Here is a 17,634-nt window from a genome sequence, read left to right on the forward strand (position 1 = left end):
CGGCGACTTCAGGGAAGGAAGGGGGAAGATACTGGCATATAAAGAAAAACGAGGAAGAGTTGAATTCCCTAGCACCTTTTAATACAATTTAGAAATAAAGACAAATTATGCAATAGTTGGCCCTATTGTTTGCAGGCCTGAATATTTGAAATAAGTGACAGGGTCTCTTTAAAGCATGGACCATAAAAAAAGAAAAAAATAGCTGGCGATGGTAGCTCCCACACTGACAGATTCCTTATAAGTAAATGACTTCAAACAAAAAAATAACAGACACGTGAGGGTTTTTGTTAAATCAGTCTTTACCCATATCGTATTATACAAGAAAAGGATATTTACAATTTATACAAATTAACATATTTAAACAATGCAGACCTTCAAATGGATTTAGTTTACTCTGAATTTGTAGAAGTCAGAAAGCATTCGTGTGAAGTTCCATCCCAAGGCCAATGACAAGGCATAGAGCAGTATCAGGACTGCAAAGGGGTAAAGAAGAATCACTGTGTTTTTTAAAAATGGCAGCGCTGGAGGGGGAAAAAAAAAGGGAGAAGATGATTAGGGAAATAATATTTTTTTTTTTTTTAAAAAGAGTTGCATGATGTTATAGCAGCTAAAAATGCAACGGTCAAAACCAAATATGTATTGCTTACAGGGCAACTATTTGTATCAACTTGGAACTATGACTCTAGGTTCACAGCTGGGGAACGCGTGCAAAATCTTGTGCGTTCCAGAGAAATATGCTGCACTTTAGCAGACACGAGAGGGTGCCATTCATTTTTAATGGCATCCAACACATCAGCAACCGTGGTACGCTTTCATGCACCAAATCAAATGATGCCGCAGCACCATGCAGTTCGGTGCGACACAATTTTTAAACAAATGGTCAGAAACTTCTTTCCCTATGTTTCTGTGGGTAGAGAAGCCCATTGAAATAAATGGGCTGCCCAACACGCAGAATACAGCCGCGCAGGTGTGAACGGTGTGTTAGAGAGCAAGTCACATGACATTAACATCACTGCATTCACCACCAGATAACGAATATATACATATTTTACAGCTAATACACAGATGAAATACATGTAAGGGAACGGTTTTATCTGCAAAAGAATTTGTATTTCTGTGCATCTAGTTTTGAGATGTACACAGCTTTAGAACACAACACAGCCCTGTCTGGCATGGCAGAAGACCTGGTTTAGTTCAGTAACATTTATAGGTCTCCTCCACATCCCCACTTTGCAACTAGAGAGCAAAAGGAGTAGCAGCAGACTGACATGCTTATCTTTCTAACACTCCGCTCTCTCCTCCTGTTGGCATGTTCCTTGCACTGCTGCACAACTGACTGGCTTCTTGTGCTTCTTCTCACTCCAAACAGACTGAGTGCTGCTGTACAAAGTTCATTTAAGGATGTACTGGACTCTGGAATAAGAAAGATTGTCTAAACCCATGATGCAAGCGTATTATTACTTGCATCTTGGGAGCACTTTGTGTATTTCTTCCAGATCTATGTAGCAATCCAATATGAAACTTTGCCTCTGTGCAGGAGCTTCCTGTAATAAGGTCCAGTGACTGCTGCTCTCTCCCCTTGTCCAGGGTGACTGGTTGTGTCTCTGTACCCACCTGTAGCTTTCCGCAGACACCTTATAATGGGTGGTCCTGTTGGACTTCTCCCATAGCTCTGCTCTCTGCACAGGATACTTTATGTACAGCACGGTGATTAAGTCTCTGCTACTTTTATAAGGTAGCAATATTTTGTGGAATCTGGGGAATTATTTAAATAAAAACTTTTGTCACCAGACTCCAGCTTTAAAGCTTGGTGAATAACAGATACATAAAAGGGGGAGATTTACTAAAACTGGAGAGTGCAAAATCTAGTGCAGCTCTACATGGCAGCCAATCTGCTTCTGACTTTAGCTTGTTCAATTCAGCTTTGACAATAAAACCTGGAAGCTGATTGGTTTCTATGTACTGAGCTATGAACTGAACCAGATTCTGCACTCTCCAGTTTTAATAATCCCCCCCCCCCCCCCAAAAAGAAAATATTGCACTTTGTTGTGGAAAGTTATCAAGTGAATAATACATATAAAACAGCAAAATGTAGCACCACTAAGACAAAAAGTCATTAATTTATCTGCAATAACATGAAATCTGACTGGTTTCTATTAGTTACTTTGCACACTGTTGCCACCCTTTGCCTAGGCTTTTTAAAAAACTATCATGTATTATGACAGCAGTCAAAGCTGTAAAGATATACATTTAAAATGAATGTAAGTCTTTAAAATCTTTTTGTCTAAAAACAAACACATAAAAGAAGGGCACAGTTGTTGGAAATGTGTCAGGCTAGAATCTACTTTCATATAAGGAGAGTTTTTTTGGTAAAAAAAAGAAAAAAAAGTTAGGGAATTACCTATGTAAACAAAAAGGTTCTTAGTATCCTTGCTAGCTCTGGCTTTGGGTGTCTGTGTGCCAAGAAAGGGCATGCTAGCTGACAACCAAGCTAGTAGTTTTGGGTATCTAGGGACTAAATAACGTAAAAAAAAAAAAAAAAAGTGTGTTGCCCATAGTTATCAGATTCTCACAAGCATTCCTCTACTGCAATCAAGGAGTAAAAACATGCAGGCAATTGGCTACTGCATGCGGTACCTCCATTTCTAGTAATAATACGTTTAATTATTTTCCAATGTTTGCAACATGCAAAGTAACATGAACAGAAGACCTTGTGTTTAAAAGGGTAAAACAGTTTATATATACACACACACACACACACACACACACTGATCAGCCATAACAATATGACCACTGACAGGTAAAGTGAATTAACATTGTTTAGCTCATTACAATGGCATTTGAAAGTGCGTGTTGATGTGTTGAAAGGAAAAGAAAAATGGGCAAGCTTAAAGCGTAACAAGCTTTTAACAAACTTTGTTGCAGAATCCTACCCTTTGTTAGTTATTCTGAAGAAATCTGTTTGTTCCTCTGTGCCGAGTGGGTCTAATGGGAGTGGTTTCATAATTATCTATCAACTGTGGCAGCTGCAGGGCTCTAATGAGGAAATCTGCTGGGCCTGCATCCCTTTAGACATGTTCCTATTGGGAGTATCTCACCAAAAATGACATTTTTCTTTTTGCAGGGGATTCCAAAAATCTGACTTGTATCTTAGTGCAGACTTCTGGGAAAATCAGTGAGCCAATCACAAAAGCAGGAAATTGTGTTTCTGGGGTGTGGTCAGTACACATTCTGTGTACAGAACAGTTCCAGGTAGCCATATTGCATTGGATTTTCAAAAGATTACAACAGCTGCAGATTGAAAAGGAAAGGTCATTTTTAATAACATTCAATTACAATATGATTTGTGTAGCAATTGTATACGCTATATTGTTTTCTCTTTATTTTCTATTTTTTTCCCCCATGAAAGTGGAGTTACCCTTAAAGGATTTAAGCAATTTTGAAAGGGACCTTATTGTACTGGATAGACAACTGGGTCAGAGCAGCTCCAAAACTGCAGCTCTTGTGGGATGTTCCCAGTCTGTAGTGGTCAGAATCTATATAAAGTGGTCCAAGGAAGAGAAACCGGCAAATGGGTCATATGTGGCCAGGGCTTATTAATTTACTTAAAGTGGAACTCCACCCAAAAAGGGAAGTTCCCCTTTAAGGACTTATCCCCCACGCCTCTTGCACAATTGGCACTTTTAAGTAGTGGGGGGGGCAGGTACCCACTTCCGTTCCGAGCATCCCAGCGATGGGGAATGGAAGACCCCCCCCCCCCCCCCCTGCAGTCTTCTGGGACAATGACAGGTCCCAGAAGACTACACCCGCCAATCCAGGATATGTCGAGCACCTTGCGCAGGCGCAGTGGTCACTTGGCTGTAAAGCCGCAAGCGGTCACAGACGGGTGCCAATAGTGGAGATGCAGGTGCCGCCGAGGGAGGATGAAAACTGCTGGGGTAAGCTCACCGCTGGACCGTGGGACAGGTGGAGTGGCTGTTATTTAAAAGTCAGCAGCTACACTTTTTGTAGCTGCTGACTTTTGTTTTTTTTGTTTTTATAGATGGCTGGAGCTCCTCTTTAAGAAGCCAAAATTTGCCTGTGTAGTCCAGTCCAAGAGAAGAGCTACTGCAGCTAAGATTGCTGAAAATGTTCATGCTAGTTCAGATAGAAAGGTGTCAGAACACTCAGTGTATCGCAGTTTGTTGCACATGGGGCTGCGTAGCTGCAGATTGGTCAGGGTGCCCAAGATGACCGTGTCCACAGCCAAAAGCACCTACAATGGGCATGTGAGCATCAGAGCTGGACAACAGAGCAATGGAAGAAGATGGCCTTTTCTAAAGAATCATGTTTAAAGTATATGTGAACCCTCACCTTGTAAAACAACCCATTCAATTTAACATAGAAATGAAAGGCAAAAACTTTATAAATACGTTTTTTATTTTTTTATAAGGGATTACATTCCCTCTGTTCTCAACTGCATAAGTGCCAGGGGAGGAGAAAGAGCAGTTTACTGGTCTTTTCAGTAAATGGCTTTGTAGGGGGGTGTGTCAGCACAAGTCTTATCATTGGAGAGAGCAGGCTGAGTACTTCGCACGGCCAGAAAACTGACCATTCTGGAAATTATATGCAGTTTTCAATAGGTAAGCAGAGTGACTGGCAGGAACAACAAGGATTTCACACAAAGGAAGCAACACAATAAGAAGGGGATACTTTTTCATACAAGCACGTGGTACAGGAGGCACATTTTAGGAATATGAACTATTGGGTTGACATATTCTTTATTTTACATTATGTGGATGGCTAGATGCGTATGTGTTGCTTACACAGCCACGGAGCAATGGAAGAAGGTGGCCTGGTCTTATAAATTCAAGAATGATTTGAGGAACACAACAGCAAGTCTGAGGTGTTGACTTGGCCTCATATTCTCCAGATGTTAATCCAATGAGGCTTCTGTTGAATCTACTGGAAAAACAAGTCAGATCCATTTAGGCCCCACCTCACAACCTACAGGACATGTAGGATCTGCTACTGATGGCTTGGTGCCATAAACCACAGCAAACCTTAAGAGGACTAGTAGAGTCTATGCCCTGATGGGTTATGGTAGGTGGTCATAATGCTGTGGCTAAATATATATATGTTTATTTATTTAGTAAGGAGTACATCTGAGAAATTATACAAAATGCTAGAGCTTACCACTATATCCAAGGAATGTAATATAGATGTAATACCCAATCGCAATCAGCCAAAATGTGTTCCCCAGAAAGTATCCAATGAAATAATCTGAAAGAACAACTGCAAAAAAGAAAAAGGGAAACCAATTACAAATGTAATCCTTACAACAGAAAATAGACAGCTTTGGAAAACACATAGGTACTACTTTACTGAAAAGTGATATAAAAGGGGTTTCATGTATTATATTTACATTTTAACCACTTCACGGTGGTGGAACGCAAATATGCGGCATTGGCTTCAGGGGGCTGTACCAGGGTGATGCCTGCAGCTAGAGGCATCACCCCAGTACCGACAGTCGGCTATCTTGTAATGACAACTGATGAGGCTCAGTATTTTTAAGTACTGTAGTTTGTCACCATTCCACAAGTGTGTGAAATTTTAAAGCATGACATGTTAGGTATCTATTCACCTGGCCTAACACCATCTTTCATATTATCCCCAAAAATGAGGCTAACTTTACTGTTTTTTTTTTTTTTAATTCATAAAAGTGCATTTCTGCCCAAAAAAAATTGCATTTGAAAAACGCTGCGCAAATACCACGTGAGATAAAATATCACAACGATCACCATTTTATTCTCTAGGGTCTCTGCTAAAATATATTACATATATATATATATATATATATATATATATATATATAGTACGTTTTTTTCTGGCCCGACAGCTGTCCAAGTTTTATGAAAATAAGAAACCATGGTTCACCAGTGGCTCGAGCTATCCATCCACCAACAAGGATGGAAAAATACCACCAGTAAAGGGGAATTCATTCCGATTTAGTGAGTGCATGTAAGCCATAATCCTGTGGTAACTAGTAGTAGCTTTTAATACAACTCGTGCTTACAGAAATATGCTGTCTTCCACTTCTGACCTTTCCTTTTAAAAATGCTAAATGCCTGGCTGTATGGTAATTCCTAAAATTTACATTTTACAGGAATCAATTGGGTCAGCATGATAAATAAGGTAATTATTGTGAGAAAAACAATATTTATTTCTTGGTATGAATAAAAAGCTGCTTTTCCACAGCTTCCTGCATATGTCACATGGTCACTGGATGTTAATCATTGCTGCAGTCAGCAGTGAGGTTGAAAAAACTAAAATTCCCTTGCCCTTCGGACACAAAATATAAATCGCATGCCAGACCTTAGATGTAGACATATAGAGATCTTTCCTGTACAGGCGGTATACCCACTGCTCTACAGCCCATATTTCATCCAGTGTGAATGCCCAAGGCCTAGCCCATACCTAGCTCAGGGTATGTATCAGAGAGTGTTTTTTTTTTTTTTTTAAAAGGCCAGATCAAACACAGGGCACTAAATAGAAAAAAGGCTGCAGGGTTCTGGAATTGAGTGGCTACCCAGTGCAGGCTAGGCCAGATAGTTACATCTATATGTCTGATATACTGCATCATTTACAGGAGGGTGAGGAGGGCTTGGACTAGGGAATTTGAGTTCTAATGTAAGGAAACATGTACTAAGAAATAGAGAGGCTTCCTTGCTGACCTCCAACATAAAAGGATGTATACCTTGCCGTCTCTGGTCTCAGTATTTTATGAGTCACTGGCCTGGAACAAGCAAGCAGAGAAGTCAGAACTAACTGAACTCCTGAGCTCCATTCATGTTCCTGGGCAATAACTCGAAAAGAATCAAAATAGCAGCCAGGCAACTAGTATCAGCAGGTTTTCTTTAAGTCATTCCTTAAAGCGGAGTTCCACCCTGAAAATTTTTTTTTCACCATCCGCTTGCTCTAAATTACCTGTAAAACAATTGGATAATTAAATTTTTTTTTATTCACTTACCTTGTTTTTAAAGAAAATATACTTACCTTATTTCCTCTTCCTCCCTCTGCGACCACGGCCCGCGCCGTCACTTCCTGCTTGCGTTGACTCCTGGGAGCTGAACGTCATCGCTCCCAGGAGTCAATGCGCCTGCACCGGCGCAGCTCGTCAGTTCCGGCGCAGGTGCATCATTCCCTGCTAAACAGCTTCTGAGCATGCCCAGAACCTGTGCAGGGATGACGTGCCTGTGCCGGAACTGACAAATGGGGCCAGTGCAGGGCATTCTGGGACCGAAGAGGACACCGAAGAGGACGCCCTGGCTTCAGCTACCTACACCTGAGATGGCAGCGCTGGACAAAAAATTTTCAAGGTAAGTATTTCTTCTAAAAGGTGAGTGCGACCTGGGACAGTTCAGAGGCTATCCATTCTGAAATGCACTAGCCCTGACTGTCCCAGGGGTATTTTTATCTAATTTTTTTTTTTCAGGCCGGAACTCCACTTTAAGTAAAATATTTCTTATTCTAAAAAAAGATTTCAGCTACACTTGGTTTTACCCTACAAATGTGTTTACCCAACTTTGCATAGTAGAAACATCAAATTGATTTACACTTTTGATCAAAACATCGCAAAAAAAATAAAAATAAATATAAAACCAAATGCTTTAGGGATTTTCCTTACATTTAATAAAAAACAACTGGATAAAATGCAGGATAACCAGAAGTGGAAAAAAGGCGTTCAAGTGCACATCCATTGCATAGCCCCATTCCACATCACAGTCTCTCCCTTGATGTTTTATCATGTATTTGTTAGAAATGAACCTGCAAAATAACACACAGAAACATACGTTATGTATCACAAATAAGACAAATATTCTACATTTTGCTTTGCTGCTATGGCTTACTAAGCTACTGTCAGAAAAATGAAACAGAACACTACTTTAGGGTGGACAGCTAAAAATGAAGCAAACTCCCTATAAGCTCATTACTTGTAAGGGTATGTACTGCAATAGGATTACACCCAGACAGCTCCAAAGAGGAAAAATACACCAAGATTTGCATGTAAAAAGGTGCGATTATTATAAAAACTTTTATTGCAGCAGCTTTGAAATGTCACGTAAATGTACCCCCAAACATAATAAAACAGTGCTCATGCATTGGTAAATTATTCTCATATTCTAGCTATAGGTACCCAGCTGCTGGGGACCACGCTATCTTTGGAGAACTCTTGGCTGGTCCTTTTCTGCTCTCTCTACATTTTACCTCTTTTCTTTTCTGTGTTTTTTTTTTTACTGCACTATTGGTCTTTCTTTTCCTCCTCTTCCTCTTGTTAATATGTTGCTTTGCTATCTTAGAGTCCATTCACACTGCTGCGACTTGTCAGGCGACTTGTGTGCCCTCAAGTTGCTTGACATAACAAAAGCAATGTAAATCAATGAGAGCGGTCTTAATTGGCACTACTGAAGTCGCTCCGACTTCAGAAAAGGGTCCTGTACTACTTTGAGGTGACTTGTATCTGACTTGTCCCAATAGACTTCAATGGGAGTCGCCTCCAAGTCGGATCCTTATCTTATTTGAAGCGACTTGTGATCCGACTTTCCAGGAAGAAGAAGGAAAATTAACCAGGCATTCCCTACATTGCAGCCATGCCTACAGTTCCTATATACCATTATCTCTGCCTGGTCTGTGTGAGTGGCACTGGTGGACACAGATAAGTGGCACTGGTGGGCAGTGGCACTGGTGGACACTGATACGTGGCACTGGTGGACACTGATTCGTGGCACTGATATGTGGCACTGGTGGACACTGATTTGTGGCACCGATACGTGGCACTGGTGGACACTGATTAGTGGCACTGATACATGGCACTTGTGGACACTGATTCGTGGGACTGGTGGACACTGATTCATGGCAGTGATACGTTGCACTGGTGGGCAGTGGCACTGGTGGACACTGATTCGTGGCACTGATACGTGGCACTGGTGGACACTTAGTGTAAGGAAAGGGATTTGCAGTGTAGTTAGGGTACTATATACCACTATAGTTAGATTCAATAATCTAGTTTCTGTAGGGAAAGTGTTAAGTGTCAGGGTGACCGTAGTGTAGTTCAGGGTGAACTGACCCAGGGTGACAGAACTCGTCCATGTCAGGGTGACCGCCATAAGAAAAAGATAATTTTTCTTAGAATTATTAGTAGAGCAGGGATCGGGCTCTGCTCCTTTTACACCTGGGCGTTTTTGTTGCAGGTGTTTATTGGCCATTTTTTGGACGTCTTTGGAGGCAGGCATGACATCTGAACTTCTGTGTAGGGATATATACACACACACACACATATATATGTATATATACACATACACACATAGGTGTGAAAGGAGGGTAACACCATCCCTGCAAATAATTTCAGTAGCGCAGGGATAGGGTTCCGCTCCTTTCACACCTATATGTGTGTGTGTGTGTGTGTGTGTGTGTGTGTGTATACCCCTATACAGAAGTTCAGATGTCATGCCTGCCTCCAAAGACAGCCAAAAAATGGCCAATAAACGCCTGAAACAAAAACGCCCAGGTGTGACAGGAACGGAGCCCCATCCCTGCGCTAATAAAAATTCTAAGAAAAATTATCTTTTTTTTCTGGTTCTGGACATGCTACAGAGCTGAAACTTCACAGGTACACTTTTTAGACCCCCTAGACACTAAATCCAAAGAAATCTTTTTTTTTTTTCAATAATTTTTTCAATAATTGGCTCTCTATCAAAAAAGGAAAATTTTTAAGAACTTTTTTTTGTTTGATTGAGCATGACCCAGAACCATCATATTCTGATTGGCCAAATACAAAGTCATACAAAGTAATCTATCATACAAGTCGCGCTGAAGTCACACTGAAAGTCGCGCTAACAAGTCGCCCCTTATGAGGCGACTTTCTGGTCACGGCAGTGTGAATAGAGTCTTAATGTTTATGATGGTAGCGCATCTTTGGTACTTGATAAATACCTTAGCTCTACAACATTTAATGAGCTTTTGACGAAGTAGGTTTCTAACGAACACTACCGATGAGGTGGTTAGTGATTAGGCGGTACCATTTCATCGGATATCTATATTATCGGTTTTATTTGATTGTTATGTTGAATTATTATATGATGCCTATGGTGTACATCGTTTTCTGATCTCATCTTACTGCAAATAGTTCCACGCAACACCCCACGAAGATGTTCTTAGTAACTTATACGCACAAGTACCATTATTTTGGTCTACTTCTGGATTGTCTAGTTATCTTCTTTTTGTAAACTCAATATATTGAACAAGGAAATATCACCTAAATGTTAACTACTTTTTTGGTATTTTATGTGTTACATACATTTGTACAATGTCCTAGTGCAGCGGCGAATAACATACCACATAAGGGTTGCAAAAAGTAACCCAACACCGATACAGTCAATAAACACAATCCAAAGAAGCAGTTTGAGCATCTCGAAAAATCCCATGTGTAGAACAACTCCAAACATAATCGTGGAGACTAGAATAGGAAGAAGAAAACATACAAAGGTTACAAATTGTGAACATCCTATATACAAGACGATGTCCTCTGAATTTTATCTCACAATAGCGAATTCCCCATCCTGACTTAAAAACACTTTTTCTTATAAAAGCATGAACTCATCTCATCATCCCCAATCTTAAAGTGTAAATAAAATTGCCAGCGCTCAGTGCTTTTGGCATAATGGGCATATCTTTGTCTATCACCACTGCTGACATCTCTGCCTGGTCTTTTTCTGGGTTTGAGGTCTTTGGCCATCTTGATAGACTAGGCTGGGATGGCTTAACTTCCATGTATGAGTGCAGGAGGTAATTCATCTTGGCACCAAGGCATGTCGTGAGTGTAGTGTGAGTGCGCATGTGGGGCTCCACGTACAGTGAGATGAAACATTGCTTAGAGGCAGAAGAAAAACTTTTGTTCAAGAGACTTACAGCGTCATACTAATAATTTTTGCTTGGCCTGCTAAGAACTCATTGACCATTAAAGTTTAATGGCCAATGAGTTCTCAGCAGGACAAGCAAAAACGTTTATATTACCTATTTCTGTACTCCACAATAATCCTGTGTATTGGCAAGTGAAAAAGCAGGATGTGACAGCTGTACTAACTTTTATTTGGTAGCCGTCACCTGCACACTGTGACATTACACAAATCACTGACAAGAGCAGTATTTGTTTTAACGCAAACCTGTGTTGAGATTAACAAACAACTGTATCATATGAGTCCAGTGATAATAAAGTGAAAGTACATACCATGTGTGCTAAAATGGGCATCAGGAGGCCACATGGCAGGGTCTCTGGATCTGTACTGATTTTGGGAATGTCAGAATTGGCATGTTAAATGCAGGCAGGTCCTCATGGCTGTGCTTATACTGCCACCTTACCAAGCCTGTATTCATGTAAATCATTTGTTTTTCTATTAACTCCTTCCGGTCCACCATCTATATATAAACATTGCCCAGCATGTTGCCCTGGGAATCCATTAATAAGTAGGTGACTCTCAATCCTAGCAGTCATAGACAGCTAGTGTGGCAACTGATGATTGGGAATCATCATTCTTCCCATTACTGTGATTACTTTGTCAGCTACGACATAGTGCCAGTCAGTTGTGCGTCAGTATTCATATACTTACAAGATCATACTGGTAGATGGAGAGTGCAGTGACAGAGAGTTGAGCTTGTCAGTCTTCTGATATCCTTTTTTTGTCCAGTCACAGGGTGGGGAAAACACAAGACCTATAAGTGTTGCTTAAAGAGGATCTTCAGTCCCCCCCAAAAAAATAAAATAAAAGTCAGCAGCTTCAAATACTGTAGCTGCTGATTTTTAATAAAAGGACACTGCCCAGGGATCTGGTAGCGTTGTCACCCAGGCCAGTTTCTCGCTGGTCTTGGGAACCCAGATGTCACTCTCTGCCTCATGGCCGGCTTCTAACTGAATGCACGAGCTGTGCTCCACTTTGTGAATGGTCCCACAGCATTCTGGGACCTGCAAAATGTACCATAAGGCTGTGGGCAAAGGGGGGGGGGGGGGGGGACAAGTTTCTGCCAAGATTGCCTAGGCAATCAGAGCGGAAGTGGGAGCAGGTACCTAGCAAAACGAGGTATCTGTTCCCCAAAAAAATAGTGTCCAAAAGTGGGAGAGAAGGGGGGGAGAAGGCAGAAAAATTAAACTTTCCCTTTTGGGTGAAGTTGTGCTTTAACTCCAGCAGAAAGAAATAAGGTTCCTTTGCCCTGCCAAGTCTCAGAACTGGATGAGCAGAAATACAGATGCTTTGGCAGGTAAAATAACACACATCTGTATATTACACCTGTTCAGGTATATATTAAGTGATCTGCCTATTGTTCACGCTTAACATAAACCAAGAGACAAAGCCTAGAAAATTATTTACCCTGAGTGATGTCCTGCCCATATAAAAACCTTAAAAAGCTAAGACACCCTAAATAAACATATCTAAAACATACCAACATCCATAAATGAAAATTCAAACATACTACAAAATAGGAATTTTAGGGTACCACCAATTACAGCATAATACAGATAATTCTAAAATTGATCATTTTTAAACAATATTTTAGAAAATCATAGCATTTTTAGATTAAAATGTTATGAAAATGCTGTGATTTTACTAAATATTGAAAAAATTATCCCTTTTAGAACCGTCTGTAATTTGCAATATTTAATAGGGTACCTTAAAAGCCTTATCTAGTACTATGCTTCTGTGAAGACACATAGACACCATTTACCCCCAGCAGCATCACACAGCTACTCCAGCCCATACATGCTTTTTAAAGACTGTTGTATGTAATCAATGTGTGCAAATAACCTACCACACAGCCATATGCCTAACAGAACCAGGAATGCTGGATCATCTCTTGCCCACTGATCTTTGGTTTGTTTCCTGTACTGGAAATTTCTGTAGACTTTTTGAGGCGAGGTAAAAAGGTAGAGCATCTGCCAGATGGCAAATTCAAAGTCCATATGCCTGAAGTGAAAGAGTCTCCGCAGATACTTATACCTCTTGGCCCCAGCAGTATGTCTTGCTGCATCCCGAGAGCCAAGGGTGCCATTGCTCTGTGCCCGGGGATTCACAGACGTGGTGGGCAGCATTTTGTGCTGTCAATTGATGGTCTTACATAAAGCCTGCAAGAAAAAAAAGGGAAGATTTACAATTGTATTATTCATTACCTAGTTTCCGATGTGTATTTATGTCATTGTCAGAAGATGGCTAAAATGTATTACCCAAGTGTTGTACTCACTAGAACATTTAAAGGTCAGGCTGCCTCTGTGGGATTTCAAAGAATTCTCCAAACACTGGGGAAGGTTTATAAAGTGCATTGCAAAAAAGAAGTCAGAAAATCTCTGCAAGATATCAGTATTCCCAAATTGTTCTGTGCACTAGTCTGAGGGACAAGCTCCACCCTACGAGTTACGGCAGGAACATCTTCTTCAAAGAAGTAATGTGTAAGGCATAACTTGTCCAACTAAGCCAATTTTTTTATGTTGATCCCTGCTGTTAAAGGGGGAACACCCGCATTGAGGCCTTTTATTATTTAACTACTTGCCGACCAGGCTTTTTCTTGCACTTTTTGTTTACAACTCTAGCAGAGACCCTAGGGAATAAAATGACGATCGCTGAATTTTTTGTTAAACGGTATTTGCGCAGCGGGTTTTGCAAACGCAATTATTGTGTTAATTATTTAAATATTTATTGGAAAAAATACACTTTAATGAATTTAAAAAAGAAAACAATATTTACTCCAATTTTTTTGTTTAATGTGGAAGGAATGTTACGCTGAGTAAACAGATACTTAACATGTCACACTTCAAAATTGTGCACACTCGTAGAATGGCGACAAACTACTGTACTTAAATATCACCATAATGCCTTTAGAGGTTACCTGTTTAGAGTTACAGAGGACGTCTAGCGCTAGAATTATCACTCTTGCACTAACGTTAACAGCGATACCTCACGTGTAGTGTGACTACCATTTACATATGTGTGCGCTTCTGTGCGTGAACACGGTGGGATGGAGGCACTTTCAATTTTTTTTCTTATTTAATTTACTTTTTATTTTTACACTGTCCATTTTTTTTAATCACTTTTATTCCTTTTAAACATCCCTTGTAATAGAAAGAAGGATGACAGGTCCTCTTCATGGAGAGATCTGGGGTCAAAAAGACCCCAAATCTCTTCTTTACCTTTGATCTTTTAAATTTAAAAAATAAAATATTTACTTCCAACCTGTACTGGACGTCATGACATTGCTCCGGTCCCCAAGTATTCACTCTTTGATTGCCTATAGGTGCCGCCGGCCGCACCGCCGGATCCTTTTCTGCGCCAACTGGTGGAAATGATAAGTCTGAGAAACACCGGCGAGTGGCGGAGACATCTCCTCCCGCCACTTCGGAAACCATTCCAGCGGCTTATGAGCTACTCAGACTGATTTCATAAGAAAGCCGGCCACACCGCCGGATCCTTTTCTGCGCGAACTAGTGGAAATGATAAGTCTGAGAAACACCGGCGAGTGGCGGGGACATTTCCTCCTGTCACTTTGGAAACCATTCCAGCGGCTTATGAGCTACTCAGACTGATTTCATAAGAAAGCCGGCCACACCGCCGGATCCTTTTCTGCACAAACTAGTGGAAATGATAAGTCTGAGAAACACCGGCGAGTGGCGGAGACATCTCCTCCCGCCACTTCGGAAACCATTCCAGCGGCTTATGAGCTACTCAGACTGATTTCATAAGAAAGCCGGCCACACCGCCGGATCCTTTTCTGCGCGAACTAGTGGAAATGATAAGTCTGAGAAACACCGGCGAGTGGCGGGGACATCTCCTCCTGTCACTTTGGAAACCAGTCCAGCGGCTTATGAGCTTCTCAGACTGATTTCATGAGAAAGCCGGCCGCAAAAAACAATAGCAAGGTTATGTCTGATATCTTCACCCATAATCCACTTGAAACCGCAAATTATATATACGTATTGCGGTCAGCAAGTGGTTGATCCACAACATAAGGTGAGAGCCCATCCTTTACCGATCAGTGGTAGAATCCTTTTATGATCCCTGTAGTTTTTCCATGGTGAATTTAGCTTGAAGATTTATCACACTGAAGACTCTTTTTACATTGCTGATTTGCACAGTTTGCTGTTTTAACTGACACATGATTCAACTTATTACTGAATATGTTTGAATATTATCATCACAAGATCATGTGTATTGTTTCTATTGACACTATTAATTTATTTTGAGTGCACTTTATGACATTTGGTAGCGTAACCCTTTTTTGCTATTATAATATTCAAGAAACTCAAAATAAACCGAAAAAAAAAAATTAATTCCTTTCTATGTGCTTTAGTGATGACCTGCATTTATTCAGTACAGTAAAATGCAGGTCACTGCAGTTAGTGCTGGAAATTTCTCACCATCCCTAGGAACTTCCCTAGGGGGATCTCTCGTGTCTGCAAACTTGATATAGTTATTATGTATGGATCCAACTCTCCATGAGCGAATTTTTATATATATATATATATATATATATTTTTTTTTTATATAGATAATACTATTACAGAGAGAAAGTGCTGTTGGAGAGCACCATTAGACCCCATTCAGACTAGCGCGACTTGTCAGGCGACTTGTCAGCCTGACAAGTCGCGCTCGGTCTCTCGCCATTGATTAGCACAGGACCCGTTCTAATAGGAGCAACACAAGTCGCTCCGACTTAGAAAAAGGGACCTGTACTACTTTGGGGCGACCTGGGAGCGACTTGCATTGACTTTCATTATGTGAAGTCCCTGCAAGTCGCGCCGCGACTTCACAGGTCGCCCCTCGAAGTCGGATCGCCTCAGTGTGAATCGGTTTTTGGAGATACCTATGGGTGACTCAACTCACCCTATCTATAACTGAAATACCACTATTTAGTAGGTAGCTGGACCCTTAAAAATATGGTGATATTAGCACAAGTTTATTGTCTACGTTAAATAATACAGATTGAACATGGATGGAGGCATTAATAAAATAACATCGCAATGAGCACTAAGCATAAAAAGACAAACTAAAAACAATAGGTAAGAAACTCGAACACTGTTTTCTAGGTAAATAGAAAAAAGAAAGTCTAATTACAGAGCGTAGAGTAAAATTTGTAGACTCCTGAAGGCCTTCGTTTCTTTTGTATGTATAATCTATAGTAACAGCAACAACAAATTGCGCAAACAGCACACAAAGATGCAAAGAATTGTAATGTAAAGCATGCAACATTGTTGGATATATCAACTCTATTAATAGAAGTCAGATGATTGCAATTTATTCCTTCCATTCCTGACAAGGATGTCTATAGGTTACAGCTAACTCCCAGCTCCACCTTCGGAAGGTTTACCCCCCTTCCTGACCAGGCCATTTTGTGCAATAAGTAGTGGAAGTCATGCGACACTGTATCCAAATTAACATTTATGGCCTTTGTTTCCCACAAATAGAGATTTAGTTTGGTGGTATTTAATCAACTCTGTGTTCTTTATTTATTTTTTTGCGCAAGGAACAAAGAGCGACCTACAATTTTGAAAAAAAAAAAAAAAAAAAAACATTTTTTACTTTCTTCTCTAAAACTAATCCAGTAAAAATTGAAAAAACAAACAAAAAAAAAAAATTTCTTCATCAATTTAGGCCAATATGAATTCTGCTACATATTTTTGGCAAAATATATTGATTTGTTTGCCCAAAAATGATAGCCTATAGCCTATTTTTCTAGTAATGGTGGCGGATTAGCAACAGAGATATTGCGGCAAACAAATCGGACACCTAACTGATACTTTTGAAACCTCCCAACTTTTTGAGATGGGAATGAGGGACACCTATTAGCAAAAGGGTGTAGGTATAGGGTACGCCCCCTGCCACGCCCCCTTAAAGGTGAATTAACCGAAAAAAAAAAAGGATTAGTTAAACCCACAAGGGCTTTTCTTTTTTACCACTACTGTTCCTTTATACTGGCTTTTGACATTTACAAATGCAGCAATATAGAATATGAATGAAAGGTTTAGCACTGGGAAACACTTTTTAATGTTAAATAGTGCATTTTATTTACAACTATATAGATCAGACTGAAATGAGGGACAAATGAGGAGGAAAGAGGGACACTGCTCAAATCAGGGACAGTTGGAAGCTATGACTAATGGTCACATCTTTGCGTTGGGACTTCTTTGAGCAATCCTCACCAACCTATAAGGTATGAGTGGACCCTTATTCTGTGATCACTACAGTAACTTGTATCCTTCCTATTGACACAAGAGCCTATCCCCCTACTACACATCAAACAACATGTCTGTGGTGTTTATAGCAACCAACATAGAGCAATAGAAGACCTGACCTGAGAAAAGCTCTCCCAGCAATCTACATTAGCCATGAATAGAGTACTACCGCCCAGGAAGGGAGCTCCCCCCAACCCCTCCAATACTGTGTGACTGAATATCAGCAGCCCATCACATCCCTGCTCACCTATGTACCTCGAATCCTCAGCCGCTTCCGGTAACACAACCCAAAACACGTAGTGCCTGCTGACGTCACCGACCCGGAAGCTTCCACATGCCGCGGGGAATCCTGGGAACTGTAGCACAAAACATGGCCACGGCCA

The 17,634-nt window shown here is 40.6% G+C and overlaps 1 protein-coding gene across 2 annotated transcripts; it reads right to left on the minus strand.

Moving 5' to 3' along the window:
• Positions 1-281: 281 nt before the first annotated feature.
• On the minus strand, positions 282-17,634 carry UNC50 (unc-50 inner nuclear membrane RNA binding protein). Of its 2 annotated transcripts, none has more exons than XM_082247299.1 (6): positions 17,499-17,634; positions 12,841-13,153; positions 10,375-10,495; positions 7,667-7,806; positions 5,176-5,274; positions 282-521 (listed from the first exon to the last, which is right to left on the minus strand). In XM_082247299.1, exons 2-6 carry the CDS (start codon positions 13,118-13,120, stop codon positions 385-387), a joined length of 777 nt encoding a protein of 258 aa, XP_082103425.1. In that variant the 5' UTR covers positions 13,121-13,153; positions 17,499-17,634; the 3' UTR covers positions 282-384. The 2 variants fall into 2 exon arrangements, with proteins under 2 accessions (XP_082103425.1, XP_082103426.1); XM_082247300.1 differs by having other exon boundaries at positions 17,507-17,560.

Source organism: Pelophylax lessonae (genome assembly GCF_965119305.1).
Source record: "Pelophylax lessonae genome assembly, chromosome: 2".
NCBI classification, from domain to species: domain Eukaryota; kingdom Metazoa; phylum Chordata; class Amphibia; order Anura; family Ranidae; genus Pelophylax; species Pelophylax lessonae.